Source organism: Dipodomys spectabilis, unplaced genomic scaffold (assembly GCF_019054845.1).
Source record: "Dipodomys spectabilis isolate Male_0828 unplaced genomic scaffold, ASM1905484v1 ptg000024l, whole genome shotgun sequence".
NCBI lineage: Eukaryota > Metazoa > Chordata > Mammalia > Rodentia > Heteromyidae > Dipodomys > Dipodomys spectabilis.
This window is the reverse complement of record NW_024870701.1, coordinates 32,669,771-32,695,285: the sequence shown is the minus strand read 5'-3', so window position 1 is coordinate 32,695,285 and position 25,515 is coordinate 32,669,771. Positions and strand designations below refer to the sequence as shown.

At 44.9% G+C, this 25,515-nt stretch overlaps 1 protein-coding gene across 2 annotated transcripts in view; it reads right to left on the bottom strand.

The window, feature by feature from the left end:
- The window catches only part of Nedd4l (NEDD4 like E3 ubiquitin protein ligase), a 306,373-nt gene extending 293,933 nt beyond the window's left edge, over positions 1 to 12,440 (bottom strand). For both annotated transcript variants that reach the window (XM_042675088.1, XM_042675089.1), the window contains exon 1: positions 12,301 to 12,440. In XM_042675088.1, the coding sequence (XP_042531022.1) occupies positions 12,301 to 12,348 (48 nt within the window). In that variant the 5' untranslated portion in view covers positions 12,349 to 12,440. The remainder of the gene's footprint in view (positions 1 to 12,300) is intronic.
- Positions 12,441 to 25,515: the final 13,075 nt, after the last annotated feature.

The following is a 25,515-nucleotide window of genomic DNA, read 5'->3' as shown; positions in this document are numbered from 1 at the left end:
CTCGCCTTACTCAATACAATAAATTACTGTAAACTACAGTCAACTCACTGTTTATAACTGAACTTAAATTGATTTTTTTTCATTGTCTGGCACTGGTGACGCACACGTATTATCCTAGCTACTAAGGAGGCTGAGATCAGAGGATCATGGTTCAAAGTCAGACTGGGTAGAAACTATCCATGTAAGACTCTTAACTAGAATTAATCACCAAAAAAAAAAAGCTGAAAGTGACACTGTAGTTCAAGTGTCAGAGTACCAGCCTTAATTAGAAAAAGCTAAGGGACAGTAGCCGGACTGTGTTCAAGACCCAGGACTAGGCTCTTAAAAAAAAAAAAAAAAAAGCAAATAAAGAAAATACAAATAACCAAGAAAGGAAACAATACAAAATTACCTAGAATCCTCTTGCTCAAAATAAGGAGCATTCACATATTCTTCATTGTTTTTTTTCCCTATGTGTAAATACTTTTAGCCACAATGGACTCAATTCAAGACACTTTTTCTGCATATCATATAAATGGCATCTCCATATGCTCCTTCCTCCGGCCCTCCTCATCCCAGTGCTGTGATCTCTGCTTCACTTCAGCTAGCCTCAGTGGCCTCTTGCATTAATTAAGTCCCTGAAATGACCATCAACTCCAAAGGCAGGCCTGGCCTGCAGAACACCATAGCATCTTCTCAAGAATCAGCAGAAGCATAAAGCTAAAGAGTTCAGCTGCTTCTCCACATGGTTCAGCCCAACACCACATCCATTTACACTCTGGGGTTAAGAAGAAAGAGACTCAGGTAGCCAGCTCCAAGGACGCAAAGCAACCTTGCTGAGTGTAATCAGGCTTGAATCCAGTCATCATTCATAATGCAGGAGGCACAGAAGGGAACCTCAGAGGAAAGAATGAAAGGAAGCAACTGAGTCTAGGTTCAGCTTTCTCTTTCAGCCTCAGTCTCCTTCCTCTTCCTAAACCCAACTGGGCACTGGAAGTCTTCACCCAGATGCCCAACCCCACAAACTAAGAAAGAAGCACTCTTTGAGACTCTTGTCACTCTTGAGACTGTAAGGTTAGTTTAAAAACTCAGGCCTAAGGGGCTGGGAAGGTGGCTCAGTGGTAGAGCGCTTGCCTTGCATGCCTGAGGCCCGGGTTCGATTCCTCAGCACCACATAAGGAAAAAGAAAAAAAAAAAAAAAGCCGGAAGTGGCGCTGTGGCTCAAGTGGTAGAGCGCTAGCCTTGAGCTGAAGAGCTGAGGGACAGTGCCCAGGCCCTGAGTTCAGGCCCCACGACCAGACCAAAAAAAAAAAAAAAAACTCAGGCCTAAGAACTTTGAATGCAATAGCACACATTTTTTTCCCCATTATTAAATAGTCAATATTGGGGGAAGGTTGGTAAAAGGAGGCTGGATGTAATCACTGCTGCATGTACTGAAACAACACGCTGAATGCGCCCCCATTAATATGGACAGTGAATACCTGTGAATCAAAAATAAAATATTAATCAGGTGTTGAAGACTCACGCCTATAATCCTAGCTGCTCAAAAGGCTGAGATCTGAGGATCGAAGTTCAAAGCCAGCAGAGGCACTAAAGTCCAAGAGATTCTTATCTCCAATTAACAACTAAAAAGCCAGAAGTGGAGTTGTGACTCAAGCGGTAGAGCACTGGACTTGGGAGAAAAAGATCTGAGTTCTGAACTATCCCAACTTCCCAAGGGCCAGTGGGACTCTAACCTACAACCAGAGAAAGGAGTCACGAACACTCAGTTAATTGGCCTAGGAATGTTTATTACCACAGTGACTGCCTCTCACTATACCAAGACAATGAAGACTGGCAGTAAAGTCAACTAGCTCAGGGTATTTACTGGCAAGATCCATGGGGGGCAGAGGGGGAAGAAGGGCAGGGCACTTGCAGGTGGTCAGTGATAGTTTTGTAATCAACAAAGAAGCAAGTTACAAAAGCAGAGCTGGCAGTTAGTGATTACCAATGACAATTACAAGTCCAATCATTCCAATAACCAAAGCAGTAAGTCATCAAAGAAAAATTCTTATCCCAAATCTTCCCAGCAAAGAAGCAAGCTAGTGAAATAGCAATTACAGCCTCAATAAGCAAAACAATTCCAAACTTCTTACTTATCACACCCAAAATCAAACCACCTTCCAGGTTTTCTGGCTCTTTCTGAGTTTCACTGTTATTTACCGAATTCCAGTAACGCAGTGTTTAACTCACTAATTGACTTCAAGCCTTTATCTTTGGAATTTTTCCTTTTAATGACTAGTCTACCCATGGAGTTTTTTCTCTACAGGGAGATCCTGCCAATCAATAATTCTGTTCTGTTCCAATCTCACATTTTATATTGGGTTTTTTTTGGGGGGGTGGGTCATCACAGTTCAAGCCTCAGAACCAGCATACATAGATAGATATAGATAAGTTACTTACATAGATAGTAAGATTAATTGATTTCAAGCCTCAGAACTGACATAGATACATAGAACAAAATACAAAAAATAAAGATAATACAGATGCTTACTAAACAAAATAATTCTCTAAATGCATTAGGTTGCTTTTAACAGGTAACAAAACGTCTTACATATATAATTAAAACTAATCCATCCAACATAAAGGTCAACCAAAGAAGAAACTTCATCACCTCCACTGCCTCTCATCTGGAGTCCAGTCACTGGCGGCTAGCACTCACCCTGACGCGAGTAAACCAAATGAGAGGCCAGGTTTAGAAATCACTTAACTTTGCATTTCAAAGCACTCATCCATAATGGACCCGCAACTAGAGTAACTGGATCTCCTGACAGGTAGGAATGGTGGGGGGGGGGGGGGGGGGGCCTCTGTCCCCAATATAGTTCTCACTGCTACAACTAGCTTAACATTTTACCCACAATAGGGATTGCAACTTCACAGTATGCTTTCAAAACACATTACGGCTGCTGGTGGCTGGTGGCTCATGCCTATACTCCTAGCTACTCAGGAGGCTGAGATCTGAGGGGCAGGGTCCCATCCAGTCAGGGTGGAAGAGTCCATGAGACTCTTATCTACAACTAAGAGCAAAAAGCCAGAAGTGAAGATGTGGCTCAAGTGGTAGAGTGCTAGCCCTGAGGGAAAAAGCCAAGGGAGAACATGAGGCCTTAAGTTCAAACCCTAGTACTGGTACAAAATGAAAACAAAAAAATTGGTACATGACTATAATCCCAGCACTAGGGAAATTTAGGCAAGAGGGCTACCTAAGATCCTGTCTGAAACTTTTACACACACACACACACACACACACACACACACACACACACACACACACACACACACAAGCTTCATACTGCACCCAACAACACAGACAGCCAAGCCTTGATTCAAATTGGAAGTTAGGAAATGTAATTAGGAATTGGAAAACTATTAATCCAAGCAAGACTTTGAGACTGGGCATAGGCCTAGAAGACAGGAGATAGAAACATGCTCCATCCACTCTGCTAAAAACTGCTGGGAACCACAGCCCCCTGGAGCCCTGGCAGGTGACAGGGCCAGGGGAGGGGCGGCGGGGGGGGGGGGGGGGGGAACCCCACAGCAGCAACAGGATATTTCTTTCCCTATGGCTTCACAGGGCTGCTGTCCTCCCAGCCCTGACATCACAGAGTCTTACAACAGGAGATCATTTGACTTTGCATGGCCCTTGCCCCCTGGTGAAGAGGACATGAAAGAACTGGAATCTCTGCAATGGTGCCTGCCTGCCAAGAAACCGCCAGACACTGACCTGCATGACAGAGAATCGGAGAGCCTTGACAGTAAACGTGGGGAGTTTTGAATCAATACAGGACTCTAGAGTTGGGTTCCAAAAGCCTCCTGAAGTGTCAAACTGAAGCTCATCACCCCAGATACAGCTGGGTGATTCGGCTCTTTTTATGGAAAGGCATTACAGCAATAGTCAGCGTTTGGACCACTCCCGTCCAGAACGAAGCACTGCAGCTTTAATGAGGGCCTCTATTATTCATGAGGGCACTGGCCCAGATGGTAGCACCCACAGAGCTCTCAGCTCTGACTTCAGCCACGATTTGGCACCAGCACCAAGTATCTATCTCCCAGTCAGACATGGTGGCTCAGGGGAGTCAAGGCTAACTTGGGCAAAAAGCTAACGAGACCCCATCTCAACAAACAAGCCTGGTGTAAGGACCTCAGCTATGTGGGGGGCTATATGTAGTAGGATTGCTGTCCAAGGCTGGCCTATGAAAACATGTGATACCCCATCTGAAATATAACTTAAAAAAGAGTTGGGGCAGAACCTGCAAGCATAAGGCCCTGAGTTCAAATCACGGCACAACTTCCCTCCTCCTCCCCTCCCCCATGCCCAACAAATCTCTAGCAATAAAATACTGGGAGTTGTATTTCAGAATCTTCTCAAAGTCAATGTCAGTAAACTAGGGAATTATCCACACAGCCAATTTAAAACAGGTCTAAGTCCCCACACACCTGGTGCCAGTGGCTCATGCTCACGCTTTAGAGGTTCAAAGCTAACTATGGCAGAAAAATCTGTGTGAGACTCTCATTTCCAATTAAAAGCCAGAAGTGGAGCTGAGGCTCAAGCAGTACAACGCCAACCTGTAAAAAAAAACCAAGGCCCTACGTTCAAGCCCCAGAACGGCATCCGGCATGAATAAATGAATACATACCAAAACAAAAACAAAAACAAAAAACTTCTGAGCGCTTGTCTCGTGGGCATCATTTTTGAAACCCAAATGGTGAGCCTTCTCTCCTAACGCTGAACCTGTCCTAGAGAAGAAATCCTTGAAGACAGAAAACCAACCATGCAGCACACAAGGCACTTGAATACTCTCACTGTGGCGGGGGATTAAGGAGGTGGCTGTATTGAATAGTTGATTTTTTATGTGTTTGAAATGTTTCATAAATCTAGTTTCTTCCTCATCTTTAAACACAGCTCTCATTTTTATATTCCAGCAAGAAGCAACCACTGAGACAAAAGTAACATGAGCAGTAGACAGTACAAACATTGCCACCTATAGTCAGAAAAGGAAACACTTCAGTGTGGACTTCCACCTGGGAGAGAGCAATGTAAAAACACAAAGTAGCATGCTGTTACACTTCCACATCCTTCATTAATCTCTCATTTACCCCACAATGGAAACACTCATGAACACGACTGTAGTAGTTCCTTCTCCTTACCTTTAACTCTCAAGGATCAATGTGTAGCTTATTTTATGCCCAGTTAGCAAATACTTCAAGATATAATCTGTAATCCCAGCTGTTCAGGAGGGTAAAACAGAAGGTTCAATTGAGCCTAGGAGTTTGGGACCAGCCTAGGTAACACAGTTAAGTCCTATTTCATGTGAGTATATGTGTGTGTGCGCGCGCGTGTGTGTGTGCGTGCGTGTGCACACATGCATACACGTGTGTATACAAATATGTATACAGTCAACATATATATATATGTTCAATCCACAGGTATAGATACATGTATATATATATTCATAGATGTTTATGCTTATGTGTACACATATGTATATATGCACACATACATATAGGATAAATTCATCTATTCAAACATCTGTAACACCAAAAAATTTGAAACTCCTCCTCTCCATATTTATCTACTTCCCTCCCTTCTGATGATATTCGTCTAGAACCTAAAACTCAAGAGCAACAATAAAATCTGGTCCAGGGGCTGGGAAGTTGGCTCAGTGGTAGAGCGCTTGCCTTGCATGCCTGAGGCCCTGGGTTTGATTCCTCAGCACCACATAAGAAAAAAGAAAAAAGCCAGAAGTGGCGCTGTGGCTCAAGTGGTAGGGCGCTAGCCTTGAGCTCAAGAGCTGAGGGACAGTGCTCAGGCCCAGAGTTCAGGCCCCACAACCAGACCAAAAATAAATAAATAAAATCTGTTCCAAAGATTCTTTAAACTGAAAAGGAGTTTTTTACTTTAAAAATGTAATATGCAATATGCATACCTGGACACTGGTAGCTACTATCTGTAATCCTCGCTATTCAGGAAGCTGTGATGTGAGGACCTATATTGAAGCTAGTCCAGGCAGAAGAGTCTATAAGACTCTTTTCTCCAGCAAAATGCCAGAAGTAGAACTGTGGCTCAAGTGGTAGATCACCAGTCAGATGTGCCTAGTACTGGCACAAAAATAAATAATAATTAAATATGCTCTCATTCTATCATATATAGCCAAGACTTTTGTTTTTGTTCTTTGTTTGATGTTTAGGTATTTTTTTGGTTCTGGGAATCAAGTCTAGGGCCCAGTATAAGCCATGATGTGATTTTAAATACTACACAAGGAAGAAGAGTGATTGAGTCAGTGATGAATAACCAAGTCTCTTTTAGTCTCATTACAGATTCAAGGCAGAGGTAACTTAACAGGAACTCAAATATATTATTGCAACGCTACATTCCAAAAGTCATACACAGTTTTTCTCACATGTAATTTTCACAGAATACAGTTCACCCATTTCAAGCACAAAACCCAAGGTATGTAGTATATTCACAGGGATTTGACTGCACATTTTTTCCCTGAAGATGTATCAAGTATATTGACCATCCAGAAGCCTAAGCTAACTTTTCCACTGCAACGGAGAAGAGACTCAGGCACTTCCTGATGACTTAAGTTGGGTGCTCTGCTTGGGAAAGAAACTTCAACCTGAGGATTCTATATCACCACCCTCCTTGCCCATTTGAAAAATTTGTTATTATTTCTTCCACTAAGAAAACTGCTAAGCTGTTTTCATAAACTAGGCTCCAGTGGCTCATGCTTGTAATCCTAGCTACTCAGAAGGCAGCAATCTAAGGATTGCAGTTCAAAGCCAGCCCAGGCAGGAAAGTCCATGAGACTCTCTAATTAACCACCAGAAAATAGGATGTGAAGCTGTGGCTCCAGGTGATAGAATGATAGCTTTGATCAAAAGAGCTCAAGGACAGGGCCTAGGCCCTGTTCAAGTCCCATGACCAACAGCAAGAAAAAAAAAAAAAGAAAGAAACAAAATAATTCCAATGTTCTGACTCAATTAAAACAAATAAGTAGGGGCTGGGAAGGTGGCTCAGTGGTAGAGTGCTTGCCTTGCATGCATGAGGCCCTGGGTTTGATTCCTCAGCACCATATAAGCAAAAAGAAAAAAGCCAGAAGTGGCGCTGTGGCTCAAGTGGTAGAGCGCTAGCCTTGAGCTGAAGAGCTGAGGGACAGCATCTAGGCCCAGAGTTCAGGCCCCACGACTGGACCTCCCAAAATCTTTTTTTTAAATAAGTATAAATGTTAAAAATTTGTGCATGTCTGTGTGTGTATGTCAGAGAGAGCAAGGTCTCCAACTTACTATTCTCCTATCTTAGCCTCTCAAGTGCTGGAATTACAAACATGTGCTACCATGCTTGATAAAAAGTAAAATTTAATGACAGTACAACTGAAAACAAAACCATCAGTGAACTGTTTGGGGACTACGTACAGTGGTTCACACCTATAATCCTAGCCACCCAGAGGCAAAGATCCAGAAGATAGCAGGTTGAAGGCCAGCCCAGGGGGGAAAAGGTTCTCAAAACGCTATCTCAACCAATAAAATAGGTGTATTGCCGTTATGTGTGTAATCCTAGCTACACAGGAAGTGTAAATAGGAAGATGGGTTCAGAGCACCCTGGCACAAATGTGAGACCCTATTTGTAAAAGAACAAAAGCAAAAAGGTTTAGAGACATAGCCCAAATGGCAAAGAGGCTGAATGACGAACATGAAGCCCTGAGTTCAAACCCTAGTACCAAGACAAAACACTTGATCTGAGCTGGTATATACACACTTATAAACACACACACATAGATGTATGTCTACACACACATATATTTATATCGTTGGCTGTACACACAGTCCAGTGGTAGAGCACTTGCCTAGCATGCTTGAGGCCCTGGGTTTGATCCCTAGCATTGCAAACATAAACATGTAACTGCTTTTAAATGTCACCACAAAACCCAGGCCCATTTTAGTTATTTCTCCAACAGTTCCTGGCACAGACCAAGTACGGTGGCCCCTGTCTTAGCTATGTATTCAGCCCAGCACAGACACTTGGGGTTGGCATGACTGGGCAAGACTTCCCTGCAGAAAACTGCCAGTCAGCATGCACCTTGAGATGCAAACAATGCCTACACTGTAATTTCCCAAAGCAACCTAGTCTTGACTGTATGGCACAGCTCTGCAAACATGGTGTTCAGGATTTACCAACCTCTTCCAAAACACACTGGGGTCCCCTATTTAAAATTAATTATTCTTCATCACTTAGAGGTGGCTCTTCCTGCTTGCCTCCCCGCTGACACCCATTCACAGCCCTTCCTTCTGCAGCCCTTCTTTTCAGATGCAAAAAAAGAGGCAGAAATCTGACTTAAAGGCTGATTTAAACATGTCTTGGGGCTGGGGCTATAGGTCAGTGGAAAAACACAAGGCATAGAACGCGTAACAAGCTGAGTTTAAACCCCAACCCACCCACCCACCCAAGAAAGTGTTAAAGGATGATGGTACTGAAACTGATGACTTAGGCTTACCTGAGGTTTAATCATTATAATTCATCAGTTCTAAAACATACTTATTTTCATATTTTAACATCTCTGAAATAGAGATGCTTCTTAAAACTGACAGAATGTCATAATGTGACAGCTATTTTTTTCTTTCCTACTGGTACATAAAATGATGCTTCTGAAAACTGTCGGCAAAATGAAAGAAATATGTTATCTATGCCAAAGGTTAGCCTCAATGTGTGTTAGCGAGTTCCTAATCACGAATAAATCAATAAAGAAAATCCTAACTGGGGCACCAATGGCTCACGCCTGTAATCCTAGCTACTTAGGAGGCTCAGGTCTAAGGAATTTCAGTTGGAAGCCAGCCTGGGCAGGAAAGTCTGGGAGACTTTTATCTCCAATTAACCACCAAAAAGCCAGAAGTGAAGCTATGGCTCGAGTGGTAGAGTGCTATCTTTGAGGAGGAAAAGCAAAGGGACAGCATCTAGGCCTTAAGTTCAAGTCCCAGAACTGGCACCAAATAAACAGTCCTATCTCCTCTTAAAAGAAGGCTGTCATTTAAGCTAATGCTTCACCAAGTAGAAAGTCCTTTTAATAAAAGATACCTTTCTGAGATGTAATAAAACCCTTCCAGAAGGTTAGCAGTAGCATTCATGAGTAAATGATGCCAAACAGTGCTACAGATGGCCAAAAAAAAAAAAAAAAGAATAAATATTAAAAAAAACAACATCTAAAGAACCCAAGCCAGACACAAAAACCAGTCCAAACAGTTCTGATTCCAAACGCAATCTAATCCTCAGTCATGAATAAGAAGTTTTGTTCAACAGAACTCATCTGGTGATGATTTCCAATTTGGTTGCCCAAATTGACCTTGTTTAAACCAGAGTGAGTATGAATTATACAATCTCCAGAGGAACCTCAGCCAGAAATGCACCGCAACAATAAAGCAGTGTAAAGCCCTCACCTTAATTCCTTCCATAAGCAGGACAGACCAAGGCTGGCTGACAGACCTAGGCTATTGGTCCAAGGAATAGTTCTGTTCCATGTGAACACTGGATGTGCTTCTCCATTGAGTGCTCCAGACCTCAACAGTCTTTGTAAGAAAGCACCATTATCCTCAAATACAAGTACAATTTATTTTTATATTTGTACTTTCCATAACTTCAAAGACATGTTACAAATTCACTCATAGGAGACCCTCTAGGTATGGGTGGCTTACAAGCAGGCTCTCTCTGTAGCAATCAAAATAACTTCAACTGCATAGTCCACTCACCTAGGAGAGGTGCCCATATGCAACACACCTTGCAAAACCCACCTCTGGCTGTTTGTTTCCTCAGACCTCCTATTTCCAGACCCTGGTGAAAATCTTCCATTTGTTTTCTTCACTACACTAATTTAGGGAGACAGGCCAAAGTGGTCCCCCCAAAAAATCAACCATTTGTTGTTAATATGCTACAAAGGCATTCCCTGAGTCTCCACATGGCAATCTAACAATGAGAAACCTCCCAGAAAAAACAAATACCACAAAAATGTGAAGTTATCCAAACACCCCTTGCGTGGTTTTCCTCACTAGTAGCTGAGAAAGGAAGACAGATAAGGGTTGTCTGTGTACTGTATACCGTGTGTGGAGCAGAGCCATCCCAGCATGGTGGCAATGAATAATCAAAGATGTCTTCAGCACCTTTTTGCTAGTCCCTCTACAGTCTCTAATACTCTTGGCTATTCCAGAGTGAACCCCCTCACAGAAGTCCCCCCACGCTGTTTACACCCTTCCTTCCTCCACGTTCACACTCCACTTCGGCTTAGAACAGTAAGTGACTCACCCAGACACAAGTGGCAAGATGCACTCTAGGTGAATTGTGACACCAACTACCCACATAAACAAAGCATCATTAGATCAACAACGAGGACCAAGGACGGGAATTCCTTCAGCAACTGCATTTCCCAAAACATTCTTAAAACATTTTTTTCAGGGAGCTTTTACAAATAATCACATTATTAAAAATCTTTTTAAAGAATCTAAGAAGAGATAATAGCTATCTTCATCCCCCAAGATAACCTCGGTTCAAGCAGCCCTTTGTTTAGGAATATGTCTGTCCGTATCTCAGCACCTCAAAGGGATCCGGGCTGCCACTAATTAAATGGAGAAGTGGAGGATGTAAGAGAAAGCTCCAGATAAAGCCCAGAAGCCAGGATGTCTCCTGGGTAAACGAGACAAAGCTACTTTTCACCCATCTCCAGGTGACTACACACACACAAAAAGGGACATTCTTTTACACAAGCAAGGCATGGGAAAGGAAATCAAAAAGACAAATCACACATTACATTTGCACTGTGGTCGTTCTTTGATAAAACAAACACCAGAGCAAACCTTGCCTAGCACCTTCAAGAGGAAATAAAATAAAGTCAACCCCAACATGCCCTCCTCCTGCCAAGATACTTATTTCATTACACATTTAGATAAAGTACACACGTACACACACACACACACACACACACACACACACACACACACACGCCACAGTAGGAAAGCATCAGAAAAGGAAGCCATAACGTGAGCCAGGCTCAGATAATACCCTCTCTTTAAACCCCACCCCCATCAACCAGAGAAAGAGGGAACCTCCGAAGAAAGAAAGGAGGATAAAGAGAAATCGAGAAAGCCTGCATTTCCAGGCATCAACTTTTCATGAAATGCACAACCAGGATAGGAAATACCTCCCTGCTGAGTAATGCTTCAGGGGTTGTAAATTCACCTCTCCAAAGGGGAGCCAGAGCTGGGCGCGCACCCCGCCAGATGGCAAACCACTCCTACCTGCTCTCGGCAGCCTGCCCGTCTCGCCGCGCCCGCCGCGGGCCCACCCACCCACCCACCTCCCCCCACCTTTTTTTTTTTTTTTTAGCAGAACAACACACCAATAAGAACCGAGCGTGGCTGGTCCAGAGAGGCTGGTCGGAGAGTGAGCCCGATCGTTGAGAGGGGGAAAATAAATAAATAAACGAGGGAATAGGAAACGCAAGAAAGAGTCCGGGCGAAAACAAAGCCCCCTTCCTGCCAAACCGACCGTCTGGGGGCGTGCCTACTTCATTCGCTTTATTAATAAAAGAGATCAATGGAGCTCGGCTCCCTCCACCCACCCCAGAGGTGCGGGGCACAGAATCCTGGGGAGGAAAAACATGGCAGGGCTGCAAGTTTCCAGCAACAGCACCTGCTACCTTCCTTGGCGACACACAGACACACACACACACACACACACACACACACACGCTCCGAAATGCACAATCCTGGCTGCAGACTGCAAAGCAACTCCTGGCGTCTTCTCCCCCCCCCCCATCCCACCCCCACCCCCCGCTTCTCCCAACTGGACCGGCGCCCCGTCGAGTCGGAGAGCCCGCGGTCACGATCGGTCCCAACAAACTTCCAGGGGGGAGGAGGGGAGACGATCGCGCCCCCCCCGCAGCCCCCGCCCCACCCAGACGTGACCCACGTCATGTACTCCGGGCTGCAGGGGCAACAGAGCAAAGTTGCCCAACACCCCGGAGACGCGGCCAGAAGAAAGGGACCCGCGGGGCACAGAGGCGCACGCGCCCTCCGCCGCCCCCGAAGCGGGGAGCTGCGGCGCGAAGCCCAGCTCCGAAGGCGTCGCGTCGATTATTTACAAACAATGCGCGCGGCTGGGGGGGGGGGGAGTCCCGAGGACCCCACTCCCCGGCCGGCGCGGGAAGGGTGGGCGCTTCGGCGATGGCCCCGTCCCCCTCCAGGCCGGCACGGGGCAGGAACTCCTCGGAGAACCCCTGGCGGGAAGGGGGCGCCGCTCACCTCCTCTTCCGAAAGTCCGTAGACTGGTTCCCCGAGTCCGGTCGCCATGGAGCCGGCGCCCTGCACGGGATCCGAGGCGCTCCGGGGTAACTGGGCTGCGGCGCGGGGTCGCCGATCTCCGCTCTGCTCCGCGGCCGGCCGGTCCCGCACCCGGCCCTGCGCGCAGCCCGCCCGGGAGGCGGCCGGGGCCGGCAGGTGAAGGTGGCCGGGCGCACGCCTCCTCCCGGAAGGCTGCGGGACGTGCGGGCTGGCGGCTCCGGAGAGCGCGCCGAGCGGCGGCGACAGTCCCGGCGCCTATCCCAGCGCGCGGCGGCGGCGGCGGCGGCGACGCGGAGCCCTCCGGGCTTCCCCTCCCCGCACTCCCCTGCTTCCTCCCGCCCGCCCTCTGGTCCTCCCCGCCCGCCAGCCGCTCTCCGCCCCTCTCCGATCGGACTCTGCGAACCCCGAGACCCGGCTCGCCCGCCCCCCTCGCCGTCCGTCCCGGCCCCCGCTCTCCCCGCCTCTCCGCCGCTGCCTCCTCCCACCGGGCGCCGGGAGCAGACCCTCCCCGCTTGCCAGGGCGGGCGCTCGCGCCCCCCAAGCCAATCACAGGCCGGGCTGGGGGGCGGGCCGCGGGGGCGGCGATCTCGGCCCACGCCCACCCGGGCCTCGGCGCGCGGAGCCGGGCGCGCGGAGCTCCGGGTCCGCCCCGGGCCCGCTCCCCGCTGCTCTGCGGAAGGTGCGGACTGGACCTTACGGTTGGGGGCGAGGGGGGGACACGAGGACATCTACCCAATAACAAAATCGCCACGTCCATGTCCACCGATCTCTCTTTGGATTTTTTTGGGGGGAGGGGCGGGAGGTGGTTAAACCCCGATCGCTGAGGTTAAAGGAGGAGAGAACGATGGATGTCTCTAGACCCTTTTTTTTAAAAAAAAATTCTTGGCCACGCCAGCCGGCCGGACTTGGCTCCCGCGTCAGCTCCGCGGGGCGATGCGCCCGGCCCGGCCGCCAGCCGAACGGAGGCTGCCCCGGTGTGGCCGCCCGTCGCCATTGCCCGAGCCAGCCTTACCCGGGAACAAACCCAACCCCGCGCCCGCCGAGAACGCACCCAGCCCCGCGACGACCCCCGAGCACACACCGGGCCGACTCAACGCGAGAGGTCTCGCTCAGGTTTCCCTTGCTTGTGCACACGACGTGGACGTCTGGATGGCCCGCCGGGGTTCCTCCCGCTGCCCGGCTAGCGTCTCGTAGAATCCTTTGGATTTAGAAGAATGCAAGAAACTACTTTCAAACACACGAGAGAAATTCGTCACTTGACTTTTATTTTTGTCCAGGAAAGCTGCTCTTTACATTTAAACGTTAAGTTCCAAAGGAACACTGGGCGAACTTGGCTGTTTGCCTCTGAAAAGAAAAAAGAAACAAACGTCCCTAGTGCCTTTAGGATTTTCAGTGAAAACTGAGAATAAACGTGAGCCAGCGGTGACTTCGGCAGTCCCCAGACACCTCGCCACGGATCTGCTGCTCCCTTGCACCCCCAAAAGGAAACGGGGCGCACCCATCCAAACCTTAAGTGCGCCTCTGCCTCCCGGTAACAAGACTGGGGCTTAAAACCGGTGTCCCGTGGAGTCAATACCTTGCTGGCCCCCTTTAAGCCATTCTTGATTAAAATCCCAGCTGAGGGGGAAAAAAAAGTCATCGTTGAGCGCCGAACATGTCAAAGACAACCCTCATTTTGAGCACGCCGGAAGTTTTCAGCCTTGCAACTCTAGATTCTTCTTTTGGTAAAAGGTATCCCCATTCTAAGATGCCCTTCCGCCCGCTCGTCATGGGAGTCTGGGCTTCTCCCAACTTTTATGCCGTTTCTACGGGCGAAATTCATATCTATTTAAATTTTCCGAGGGAAAAGTATGCTTTTGAATCGCACCATCAATCATGGAGGTGGTGGATGGGATCAGGTCTTTCTCTTTGGATGAGGCTGTAAGTGTGAGAACTGGGGGTGGGGGGATCATGTTTCCTCTTCCATCATCCTACCCCACCCGGTAGTCCCTGCCTCTCACCTTCAGTCTGCGGTCGGTGTCTTTCCCTAAGGGATGCTTATTGGAAAGGATTGTAGGAGGCTTGCCATATGTCATTTATTGTGGAGTGCTCACAAAAGCGTGACGTCATTCCGATCCTGAAGAATCCAACACATTTATTTCAGACCCATGAAGAAAAGCTTGATTTCTTTCAAGGAACTAATATGCTTTTGCATTGTAGATGACCAAAAATAAAAATAAAAAAAAGTTTGAACTCATTGTGGTTTTTTTTTTCCAATTTACTTTGGCTTCCAGGAAACTCAGGGCCAATTCTATGGCCCTATACCATAAAAGAACCCACTAGAAAGAATTCAGTCCTCTTTATAACTATGTGCCAACCTCCCCCACAATGCAAGTGTTCTGTCCATTGGGTAGAATGCACATTGCACTCATTTCAGGAGTTTCGAAATAGACTGAGCACTTGCCCCTACTATTGGAAACTAAAAGTCTAGGGAGGTGGACAGGCATCAGTAATCTTAGTAATATCCCAGGTGGTGCTAATTCACTTGTAAGGAAGAGACACGTGGCCAAGACCAGCAGTAGTTCCCAAGAGGGCAGCGCGTGGAAACACTGCCTCCTGTGGGGAGGCATTCTGATACATTCTGATGTAACTGGTACCAGAGGCCAAGTGGGTATCAGGCAGTTTGAAAAATCCCCATGTGTCTGCAAGATGCCTTTAAGGTTGCCTGTGACAGCCATAAATGGGAGTCTGAGCTTCTGTATTCTCAAAAGCTAGGTGATTGATTTTAAGGCATAGCAAAGATGAGGGGCATCTGGTTGAAGTAAGGAAACTGAGTCAATGCTTCCCCTAGATAATGCCCTCTGATTATTTCTCTAGATAGTTTGCTTTTATTCAACTGCTGTTGGGTTTAAGTGTCCTCCTCTGGTTTGTTTTGCTTATGCATAACACTTTTTAGATTTAATTCCACACACTTTATATGGTCTTGGCCTATATCAGCTTTGTGCTAGCTGCATTCAGGGCTGCTGGTCTTTGAGATAAGAGATCATCAGCAGTCCACCAGCTCTCCAATAAAGACTCCCAATTTGGCCTCTAAAGTGGTGGCTTCTCTGTTTTTCGCGACTGAGTTCCCTTACAACATGGTCTAACATTATATTCCTTTGTATGTAATCTAGGATCTGGATTATTCCTTTTTTATTTTCAGTTTAGAGGATATTTCATATTACAAATGCATTCAAATGCCTTGTGGAATCAGGTAAGCTATGAACAAATATACTTAATGTAAATTTTAAAGTACAGGGGGTAATCACAAATAAAGACCATTTTATGTGTGGTTTCTTTGGGTTTTGTTATTGTTCAAGGGATACTAGGGTTTGAACTCAAGGCTTTGCACTAGGTAGGCTGGAGCTCTAGTTGAACCACACTTCAAACTCACATATAAGAATCATTTAAATGCTCGACCTCTCCACAAAGTATTGAGTTGTCATAGCAAAATTATGTGCACTTAATCATATGTAAGTCAAAGTCAAAACATTTTCATATCATTTCTCACGAGATATTTTTCTTCAGTTTTGGATGGTGTCTTGTTCTTGTTTTTTGTTTGTTTTTTGTTTTTTAAAAAGGCTGAGAAGGAATTGGTGGATCATATGTGTAATTCCAGCTACTCAGGAGGCAGAGATAGGGAGGAAAGATCACTGTTCCAGGCTAACCCTAAGAGAAACAAGAAGTCCAGCTCAATCAATAAAGGTGTAGTGAGCTGTAAGTACCTGTGACCATGTCACCTGTGAGCAGTTTAGAGGTGAAGACCGCAGATTCTTGGTGTCTCCAGCAAAGACTTGAATGAAAGTGGCAAAGCAAGGAGTGAAGGAGAGGGAGAAAGTACTTTGTTACTGGAAACAGTGGCCTGAGTTAGGTGGGACAAGAGCAAATGAATACTTAAGGAAATTTCCACTTTCTAGGATTTGGAGCAAGTGGGAGGAGTTAATGGTAATGATAGTGGGCTGATCTTAGGGAAATAGGGATCCTCAGGCTGGAAAGGAGGCTCAGTGGTAGAGCGCTTGCCTCAAATGCATGAGGCCCTGGGTTCAATTCCTCAGCACCACATAAGCAGAAAAAGCTGGAAGTGGCGCTGTGGTTCAAGTGGTAGAGCGCTAACCTTGATCTGAAGAGCTAAGGGACAGCGCCCAGGCCCAGGGTTCAGGCCTCATAACCAGAAAGAAAAAAGAGAGAAAGAAAGAAAAAGAAAAAAGAAAAGAAATAGAGGAGCCAGACTTGGGCAGAGTTTTATAGGGGATCTGTGCCTGTACAGGGCTACCATCCCATAGTTTTAAGTATATGTATGAAATACATATATGTTGGAGTTTGCTACACAAAGATCAGGCTAGTGACACAATGCATTCTACTCAGTTTGATTACATCTTCCCCTAGGAGAGGTCCTAACTACAAACTGACCACTCATCACCCACAAGCAGGAGTGGCTGTGGGATGTTCTAGGGAGGAGATAGACCTCATGGATATCTCCTGGAGAGGGACTAGGTGAGTGGGTTGGTTTCAAAATTCTTTCCCTATAGCTAACCTGCTTCAAACCCAGCTAATCAAAAACTGTAAGTCGGAGGATCAAGGTTCAGGTTGACCTGGGGAGAAAAATAGAGGCCTTATGTGTGTTAGGTTTTTTAAAAGAGGTACTCGAGTAAGAACAGCAGCACTCACGTGGTATTCAGGTAAGGGGTAGGTTTATTCAGTAGACCTGCTGGGACCAGGCAAGGTTGGCACTCCACGTGAGGAAAGAGAGGAAAAGAGGAAAGAGAGAGGAAAGAGCTAGAGCAGAAAGAAAGCAGAGAGAGCTAGAAACGAACAGAGAGAGAGCCTGGGCCTGGGCTAGCCCTTATCTAGGATATGGGAGGAGAAAGGTGTGGCCACATCAAATTCAGATGTGACCTCAGCGGATGCAGATGTGACCTCTTCCAGGTGTCCCAGTTGCCTAGGTAATTCAGGTACTGGGTGGAGACTTTGCTGCGAGGAGGGTGGAGTCTGCTGGCCATCCAGGAACGGACCTTACAATGTGAAAAATAGCCAAAGCAAAAAGGAGCTGGGGACATGGCTCAAGGGGTAGAGAACCTGACTAGCAAGCGCAAGGCCTTGACTCGAACACTTATTAAAGTGAATTAATGAATTAATAATTAAACAAGTGCTCAATGAGACTTGTTGAAGATGCCTGCACACTTGTAAAAAAAAAAAAAAACAAAAACATGGAACTTAGCAACATTTCTTTTCTATTTTTTTTGTTGTTGTTGTTGGTCATGGGACTTGAACTTTGGGCCTGGGTACTGTCCCTCAGCTCTTCAGCTAAAGGCTAGTGCTCTACCACTTGAGCCACAGCGCCACTTCCCACTTTTAGAGCTGTTAATTGGAGATAAGAGTTTCACAGACTTTCCTGCCCAGGCTGCTTTGAAATGTGATCCTCAGATCTCAGCCTCCTGAGTAACTAGGATTACAGACCTGAATCACCTCACCTGTGCCGGGCTTAGCAACATTTCTTAACATCCAAGAAATCTCACCAATGTAATCATGGTAAGGAAGTTATGATCTCGATTTTTGACCAAATACACAGGTAGGTGACAAATGGCTTGTAAACAGCTAATTTTGCTTAACAATATAGGTAAGTTTTTTTTTTCCTTTTAAAGAAACACACTCTGAACCCCAAGATCAGGACACAAGTGGTTTTTTCTTTCTTGCTATTGTTTCTAACATATTTATAATGTAACGTGATTTTTTTTGTTGCTTTGTACGTTCCTCCCCCATTGTATAACCCCTGTTTTCACTGTATTTGATGTCGGTCTAATTTGGGGAGAGGAAGGAAAGAAACAAAATGCTTAAATAGGAATACAGGTTGACCTTTTGCAACAATGAGATGTACAAGATGCTATGTTGAAAAATCAACTTTACAATTTAGGTAGGGCGGGGGGTGGGGTTAGGAGTGGGGGGATAGATGGATGGGGATGTAGTTGTGGCAGTGGAAGGGAAGGGATGGTAGGGGGAAAACAAAGGCAACGATGCTTGATAGGAAATGTAGTTGATAGGAAATGTAGTCATTACCTTGCTCATATAACTGTAACCCCTCTGAACAGTATTTTCACAATAAAAAACTTATTTAAAAAAACTTATTAAAAAATGCAGCAAAGAAAAAGAAACACTCTGAATGCCCTCATGCTCCTCTTCACGCGAGTGCCCTAAAACTAATAAAATATTTGAGGTAAACATATATGATATCTGTTTTTTTCTAGCCAGAAATGTTTGCCTTTTAACTGACTATATTAGCAATTTACTTTTTAAGAGTCACTATCCTGATTCTGTCTGCATTTAGAAAGTATCTGAATGGGAAGTGGCGCTGTAGCTCAAGTGGTAGAGCACTCGCCTTGAGCTGAAGAGCTGAAGAACAGCGCCCAGGCCCAGAGTTCAAGCCCCACAACCGACCAAAAAAAAAAGAAAGTATCTGGATGTGTTTCCACATTTTTACTATGTATTTTTTTCTGGCTTATTTTATTTTATTTTTTGAGTCTTTGTTGAGTAATAAAAATGTTCTTGTCTTCTTGGCTGGTGTGGTGCTTTAAGACTATAATCATATCCTCTACTCTGGAGGCAGAGACAGGGAGATCAAGGTTCCAGGCTAACCCAGGTATGAAAGTTCTTAAGACTCCATCTCAACTAGTTTCCAGGCTTGGTGTTGGTGTCTATCATCCCCAGCTATCAGGGAAGCACTTTGTTAGCAAGGTCTTTTCCAACTCAGCCTAGGCATAAAGTTTGACTCTTTCTCAAAAATTAACCAGAAGGCCGGGCGCTGGTGGCTCACGCCTGTAATCCTAGCTACTCAAGAGGCTGAGATCTGAGGATCGCAGTTCAAAGCCAGCCCGGGCAGGAGAGACTGTGAGACTCTTATCTCCAATAAACCACCAGAAAACCGGAAGTGGTGCTGTAGCTCAAGTGGTAGAGTGCTGGCCTTGAGCTGAAGAGCTAAGGGACAGCGCCCAGGCCCAGAGTTCAAGCCCCACAACTGACAAAAAAAAAAAAAAAAAATTAACCAGACGACCATGGCTCCAGGTTAAAAACAAAAACAAGCCGGGCACTGGTAGCACATACCAGTAATCCTACCTACTCAGGAGGCTGAGATCAGAGGATCGCAATTCAAATCCAGCCCAAGCAGGGAAGTACATGAGATTCTTATCTCCAATTAACCAGAAAATCACAAGTGGCACTGTGGCTCAGAGTGATAGAGCACTAACCTTGAGCAAAAGAGCTCAGGGACAGTGCCCAGGCCCCAAGTTTAAGCCCTACAACCACCAACAACAATGCAACAACAAAATCAGAAAACTCTATCTCTGATTAACTGGCAAAATGCTAAACTTCAGGCATGGCTCAAGAGGTAGAGCATCCACCCTGATTAACAGACAATTGAAAGCATAAGGCCTTGGGATCAAGCCTTAGCCAGCACACACACACACACACACACACACACACACACACACACACACACACACACACACACACACACACACACACACACACACACACACACCAGTAGATACTAATACCATTATATTACAGAAGTTTTATGTATGTGTTTGCCAGTCTTGGGGTTTGAAGTCAGAGCCTGGACATTCTCCCTGATCTGAGTTCAAGGATAGCATGCTACCACCTGAGCCACAGTTCCAAGTCCAGCTTTTCTGGTAGTTAATTGGAGGTAAAATTCTCATGGACTTTCCTGCCCAGGCTGACTTTGAACTATAATCTTTGGATCTCAACCTCCTGAGTAGCTAGTACTACAGACATGAGCTACCAATGCCTGGCATATTACACAATTTTTAAAACATTTCCAATGTTTTCTAGTTTTTCCCCTAAAGATTCCTTATTGCTACTTTGATATTCATTTGAGATCATTTGCCTTTCTCCAGAGGGACATCCTTTTTGTACAATGGATCATTGATGATGAACACATTCATCTGAAAGTGTCTACTTTCACCCATGACAGATGGTGAAATTATAAGCCTTCTTAATATGATTAGCGGCATGGACCAATTTCTCCCACCCCCAGTCACTCTGAAGTCTTGAGATTTTATCATCAATTTATTTGGGGAGGTACTAGAGGACAGGACAATCCCTAAGAAAGATAATCAGTCTTCTCTGAGGTAAAATTGTCTGGTCCTCAGCACTTTGAAGATGCTGTTGCTCAGATCTCTAGCTGCTGTTGCTGCTAATGAATGGACTGCTATTTGTGTAATGGGTAGCTTTGTAAGCCTCTTGCCTTATCTTTAACTGCCTTAGGCTCTTGGTGTTGTAAACTGTCTACAATTTCTCCATTTGTGGCTTTCTTTTTCCTGCCTCAAATACTTCCTATGTAACTATGCTATCATTTCTGGAAAATTCTCTTTTCAATTACTATCCTTTCCTCATTCTCTATCTTCTCGCCTTCTGGGACTGCAATTACAGGTTAGCTCTTCCTGCTCCATTCTCTAGTATCTTTAACTTCAGTCACATAACCTCTATCACATTCCTGCCCCTGGTCTGTCCAAGTTGTATTTCAAGTGATTTCTCCCACTTTGCTAAATAACTACTTCATTGAGTCGATTCTTCTGTTTTAAGCTGGATTCTCTAGTCAACAATTTTACGTAAAAGTTCTGTGTTATATAACTGTAACCCCTCTGTTTATCACCAATATACTATCAATTAAAAAAATTAAGTTCTATGTGATTGTTTTTTCAGATTGGACTTACCATGCTTTTGTTTTTGGTGCCAGCTAAGGAGCAAACTAATCTCATAATTTGTTTGTTTGCAAGTCCTGGGACTTCAGGGCCTAGGCATTGTCCCTGAGCTTCAAGGCAAGCACTCTACTACTTGGGCCACAGCACCACTTTGGGCTTTTTCTGTTTATATGGTACTAAGGAATCGAACCCAGAGCTGCATGAATGCTAGGCAAACACTCTACCACTAAGCCACATTCCCAGCCTCTCATAATTCTTAATAGTTTCTTATTTGTGTTATTTCATAACTATTTATTTTACTTTATTAGTTACTTTGTTTATAATTTATTTTATTTTATTGTCATTTGATTTCTAGTTAGTGTTATTATTATCCCCACCTTTGGTTCTCAGCTCCACTCAGACCCGAGCTCCTCTCTGCCCTAGATTTCCCGCCCTATAGCAGGCTCTCCCTCTCTCCACCCAGACCCACCTGGGCATGTATTTGCCTCACTTCTGCCCTCCCTTCCCCCACCCCAGACCTACTTGGGACTTGGATAGGAACAGACACCATGTGCTCCCTCTCCCAGGGAGATATGGCCCCTCTAATTAACCTTATAATAATCTTTCTTCTGTGCCTGCCTGCCTTTGCGTGATCCCCTGGGATGGTTGTGAAGAATTCTTACAGATTTGTGCTTGCTTCTGCTATGAATCAGGGTTATCATCACTCTAGGGTCATGCCTCTAGGGTCATTAGACTCTAGGGCTTAAGACTTACTGTTGTACCGCAATTCAATGGTGAGAAAAGAGGGAAGCCACATTTTGAGAGGTAGAATTGGGAATCTTAATTGGAAAGGTAGTGACTGCAGGTGGACTCTTGTCACAAAGGCCTAAAGCCCCTGGAATACACTCATCACTGTAAGAAAACTGAACCATGAGAACAGGAGAGGAAAGATAGAGAGAAAAACAATACCAACAACCCAGATCAACTCCAATGGAGGGCTGAAGTAGGATGCCATGATGACCAGAGAAAAGCTGGTCTAGGCCTAAAATATGGTCAGGGGCAGGGGGCAGGGTCACCAGAAACTCAAGAGTCTCCTGAGTTCCAAGCACAGGACTAACAGGTCCAGTAACCTATGGTCCAAGCCCCTGCCCCTGCCTCTAGGAATTCAGGTATGCCCATCACCTGGGGTTGGAACTTCCCTGCCTCTCCCATGAAGACAAGATGTCTCCAGTTAAACTCAATTCCTTATCACCCACCACATGGCCAAGATGGTGCTGGTTAGACCCAGTATCCTTATCTCATTACTACCAAAGTCTTAGGTTGATCCTTTAGCCTCAAGCTGAAGGATAAGTTTCCTTCCACTGGAGAGCTAGTATAGCTTTTTACTTGCTGCTTATTGCACCATTCTTTGTGTTAGTTAACTCAGGGTGAGGAGTATGGCAGTATTTACTTCCCTGGCTCCCCTATAGGTTCCTGCCTGTGAAGATGTATTTGACCATGTAATTTACAAGAAACGCCCTTACCAATGGCACAAGAGCAGATGTGCTGGCATGGCTAATTCAAAACAGAAATCGTGAGGCTTTACAAGTTCCTGCCACCTCTGTGGAGCTCCTGTTCCCAGAGGGGGGCTGCTTCTTAATCCTTCAGGAGGAATCGCCTGAAACTGATCTGCACCCTAGAGCCATTGCCATGCTTTAAGGCTGACAAAAATGCAGTGCAAACTGGGAATAAATGTTGTTTGTTGTAGCTGCTGAGGTTCTAAGAGTTTGGCTACATATCATGATCACAGCCAAAGCTGAGTAAGAGATGAGACTTGCTAGGAGGCGGGGAGGGGGTAGTTTGCCTTCCTGCAAGCTTAGCAATACATTTAGAAAGTTAGGATGGTTAGGAAGCTCCATTGGCTTCCTTACAAATGAAGCACTTGACATGGCAGTTAATTTTCTCTGCATCCAGCCTAAAAAGAGGCAGAGCCAATTTGTTGTTTGAGAAATAATGTTATATTTTCACTCATTCCCCCCCATGAACTAATTTAAAACTTAAAGTTGAAAACTGAATTTTCAATAAAAAAAAAAATTGTTTTTGTTGGTTGTGGGTCTTGAACTCAGGGCCTGGGGCACTGTCCCTAAGCTTTTTCCACTCAAGGCTAGCACTCTACTACGTTGAGCCACAGCATCACTTCCAGTTTTCTGGTGATTAATTGGAGATGAGAATCTCTTGGGCTTTCCTGCCCAGGATAGCTTTGAACTGCAATAGGCATATCTCAGCTCCCAGAGTAACTAGGATTACAGGCATGAGCCACCAGCACCAGGCTGAACTTTGAATTTTAAAATACAAAATCAAGGGTTTTTTTTTTTCTCTTCCTAGATATTTGGAGAGTCTAAGAATTTCACATGACCACTGAAACAAATGACCACATATTCAGTGGCTTAAAACAACAGAAAAGTGTTTATGTGTAGTTCTGGAGATTAGAAGCTCAAATCAGCATCTAAGGTGCTGTGTGCTCTTTAGACATTGCAAGGAGAAAACTAGTGGGTCTATTTTCTTCATATGGTTTTTAGAATTGAATTCCTTGCATTCTTTTGCTCACACTAGCATCATCTTCAAATTCTTCTCTACTGAGGCCAATTACATCATTTTCTGTCCTATATCCCCTGTCAGATCTTCCTGTCTCCCTTGAATAAAGGATGTAATATATTTAGTCTCCACCCAGATGATCAGATCTTAAAATCTTTACCTAATCCCTCCGTCAAATCCCAGCTACCCCTATTCATATACAGCCTTGAGATGAGGACTCGATGTCTTTGGAAACTAATATTCAGTCAATGCCAAGTATGGTGAACACTTTTTACTGTTCTGGATGTCACAATTGCTGTATGATTTGAGTTCACTTGTTTGATAGAGAAGAAGAATGATTTTGTTTTCCCTACTTCCTTTACATTGCCACTTTCCAATGCAAAATAAATGATGACCTTCAACATTAAGGTAAAGATGGGTAAACACAGGCATAATTCTCAGTGGATGTACGTGAAAATAGAGCTTGAGAGGTAAGTTGAGAGGCAGAGTGGGGTTGGAAAAGATGGGGAAGAAGGAAGGAGTAACACTGGTCAAGATACATTGCACTCATAAATTGACAAGTTGAATTGAAACCCCTTTGTACAACTATTTGAGATAACAAAAATGCTAAGCAAAAAAAAAAAATTCTAAAATGGCTGCTTTAGTATAACAAGTTTAAAACACTAATTTCTGTAATAACCTGAAAAGTGTGTATTTAAATGTGAAAAGTATGTCTTTTCATTTTAAAAAATATTTTACTTGCAGGCTCTGATGGCTCATGCTTCTCACCTTTTATTCTTTGCCAATGCTGGGGCTTGAACTCAGTGCCTGGGTGCTGCCCCTGGGCTTCTTTTTTCAAGGTTAGTGCTCTACCACTTGAGCCACAGCTCTACTTCCAGCTATTTGATAGTTTATTGATGAGTCTGATGTCCTTTCCTGGCCAGGCTGGCTTTGATCTTTGATCCTCAGATCTCAGCCTTCTGAGTAGCTATGGTTATAGGCATAAGTTACCAATGCCCACTTCACATTTATAATTGTAACTGCTCAGGAGACTGAGAGCTGAGGATTGGGTCTCAAAGTCAGCCAGGTCAGAAAATCTTATCTCCAGTTAGCCAGCAAAATGCCAGAAGTAGAGCTATAGCTCAAGTAGTAAACCATTAGCCTTGAGCAAAAAAAGCTAAGGAGAGAAACCTAGTACTAGCATATTTGTTTTTACTATTCTACTAAAAATATTTTAATGTATACTCCCCCCCAAAATTTCTCCATTCATATTATTTGTATTATAAGCAGGAAGTCCAAGGCCAAGTCATAAAATGAGTCAAGTAACAGTTCCAAACATACAACTAATAATATTACAATATCTTTCTACTGTGTGTGTGTGTGTGTGTCTGTGTGTGTGTGTGTGTGTGTACACGCTGGCTGGTAGTTGGGGGTGGGGGAGGGCAGAGTGAAGCAAAGGAAGGAGTCTTGGGATCATTTATGACCCCAAAGATAAATATTATGGAAGAGAAAGAACATGCATGTACTAGATGACCTTTCATAGCCCTGGGAACTTCAAAATTTATGAATTAACATTTGAGACAAATCAAAGCCACCCTTCAGCTAACAGTAGAGGACACACATCCAATGAGTTTTTCCATCTCTGAGTTTTTCCATCCCTAGTGCCTCAAATGCAGCCTGCTGTGTTCATTGTCACCCTCCCCAGCCCCTTGGCCCTTTTGAGGATCAATATTCTGTTTCTAAGAATGCTTTCCTATCAGTGAATGTGTCCAAATGGGATCCAAACACAGGTGGATCCTTATGGGTTCTAGATTTTTCTCACCAGAGTTTCTGTGAACTCATGTTTCTTGTGAAGGTTCTAGAATATCAAGTCAGTACCACAGGTGGAGGGGGGAGGCCACATGACCTTGCC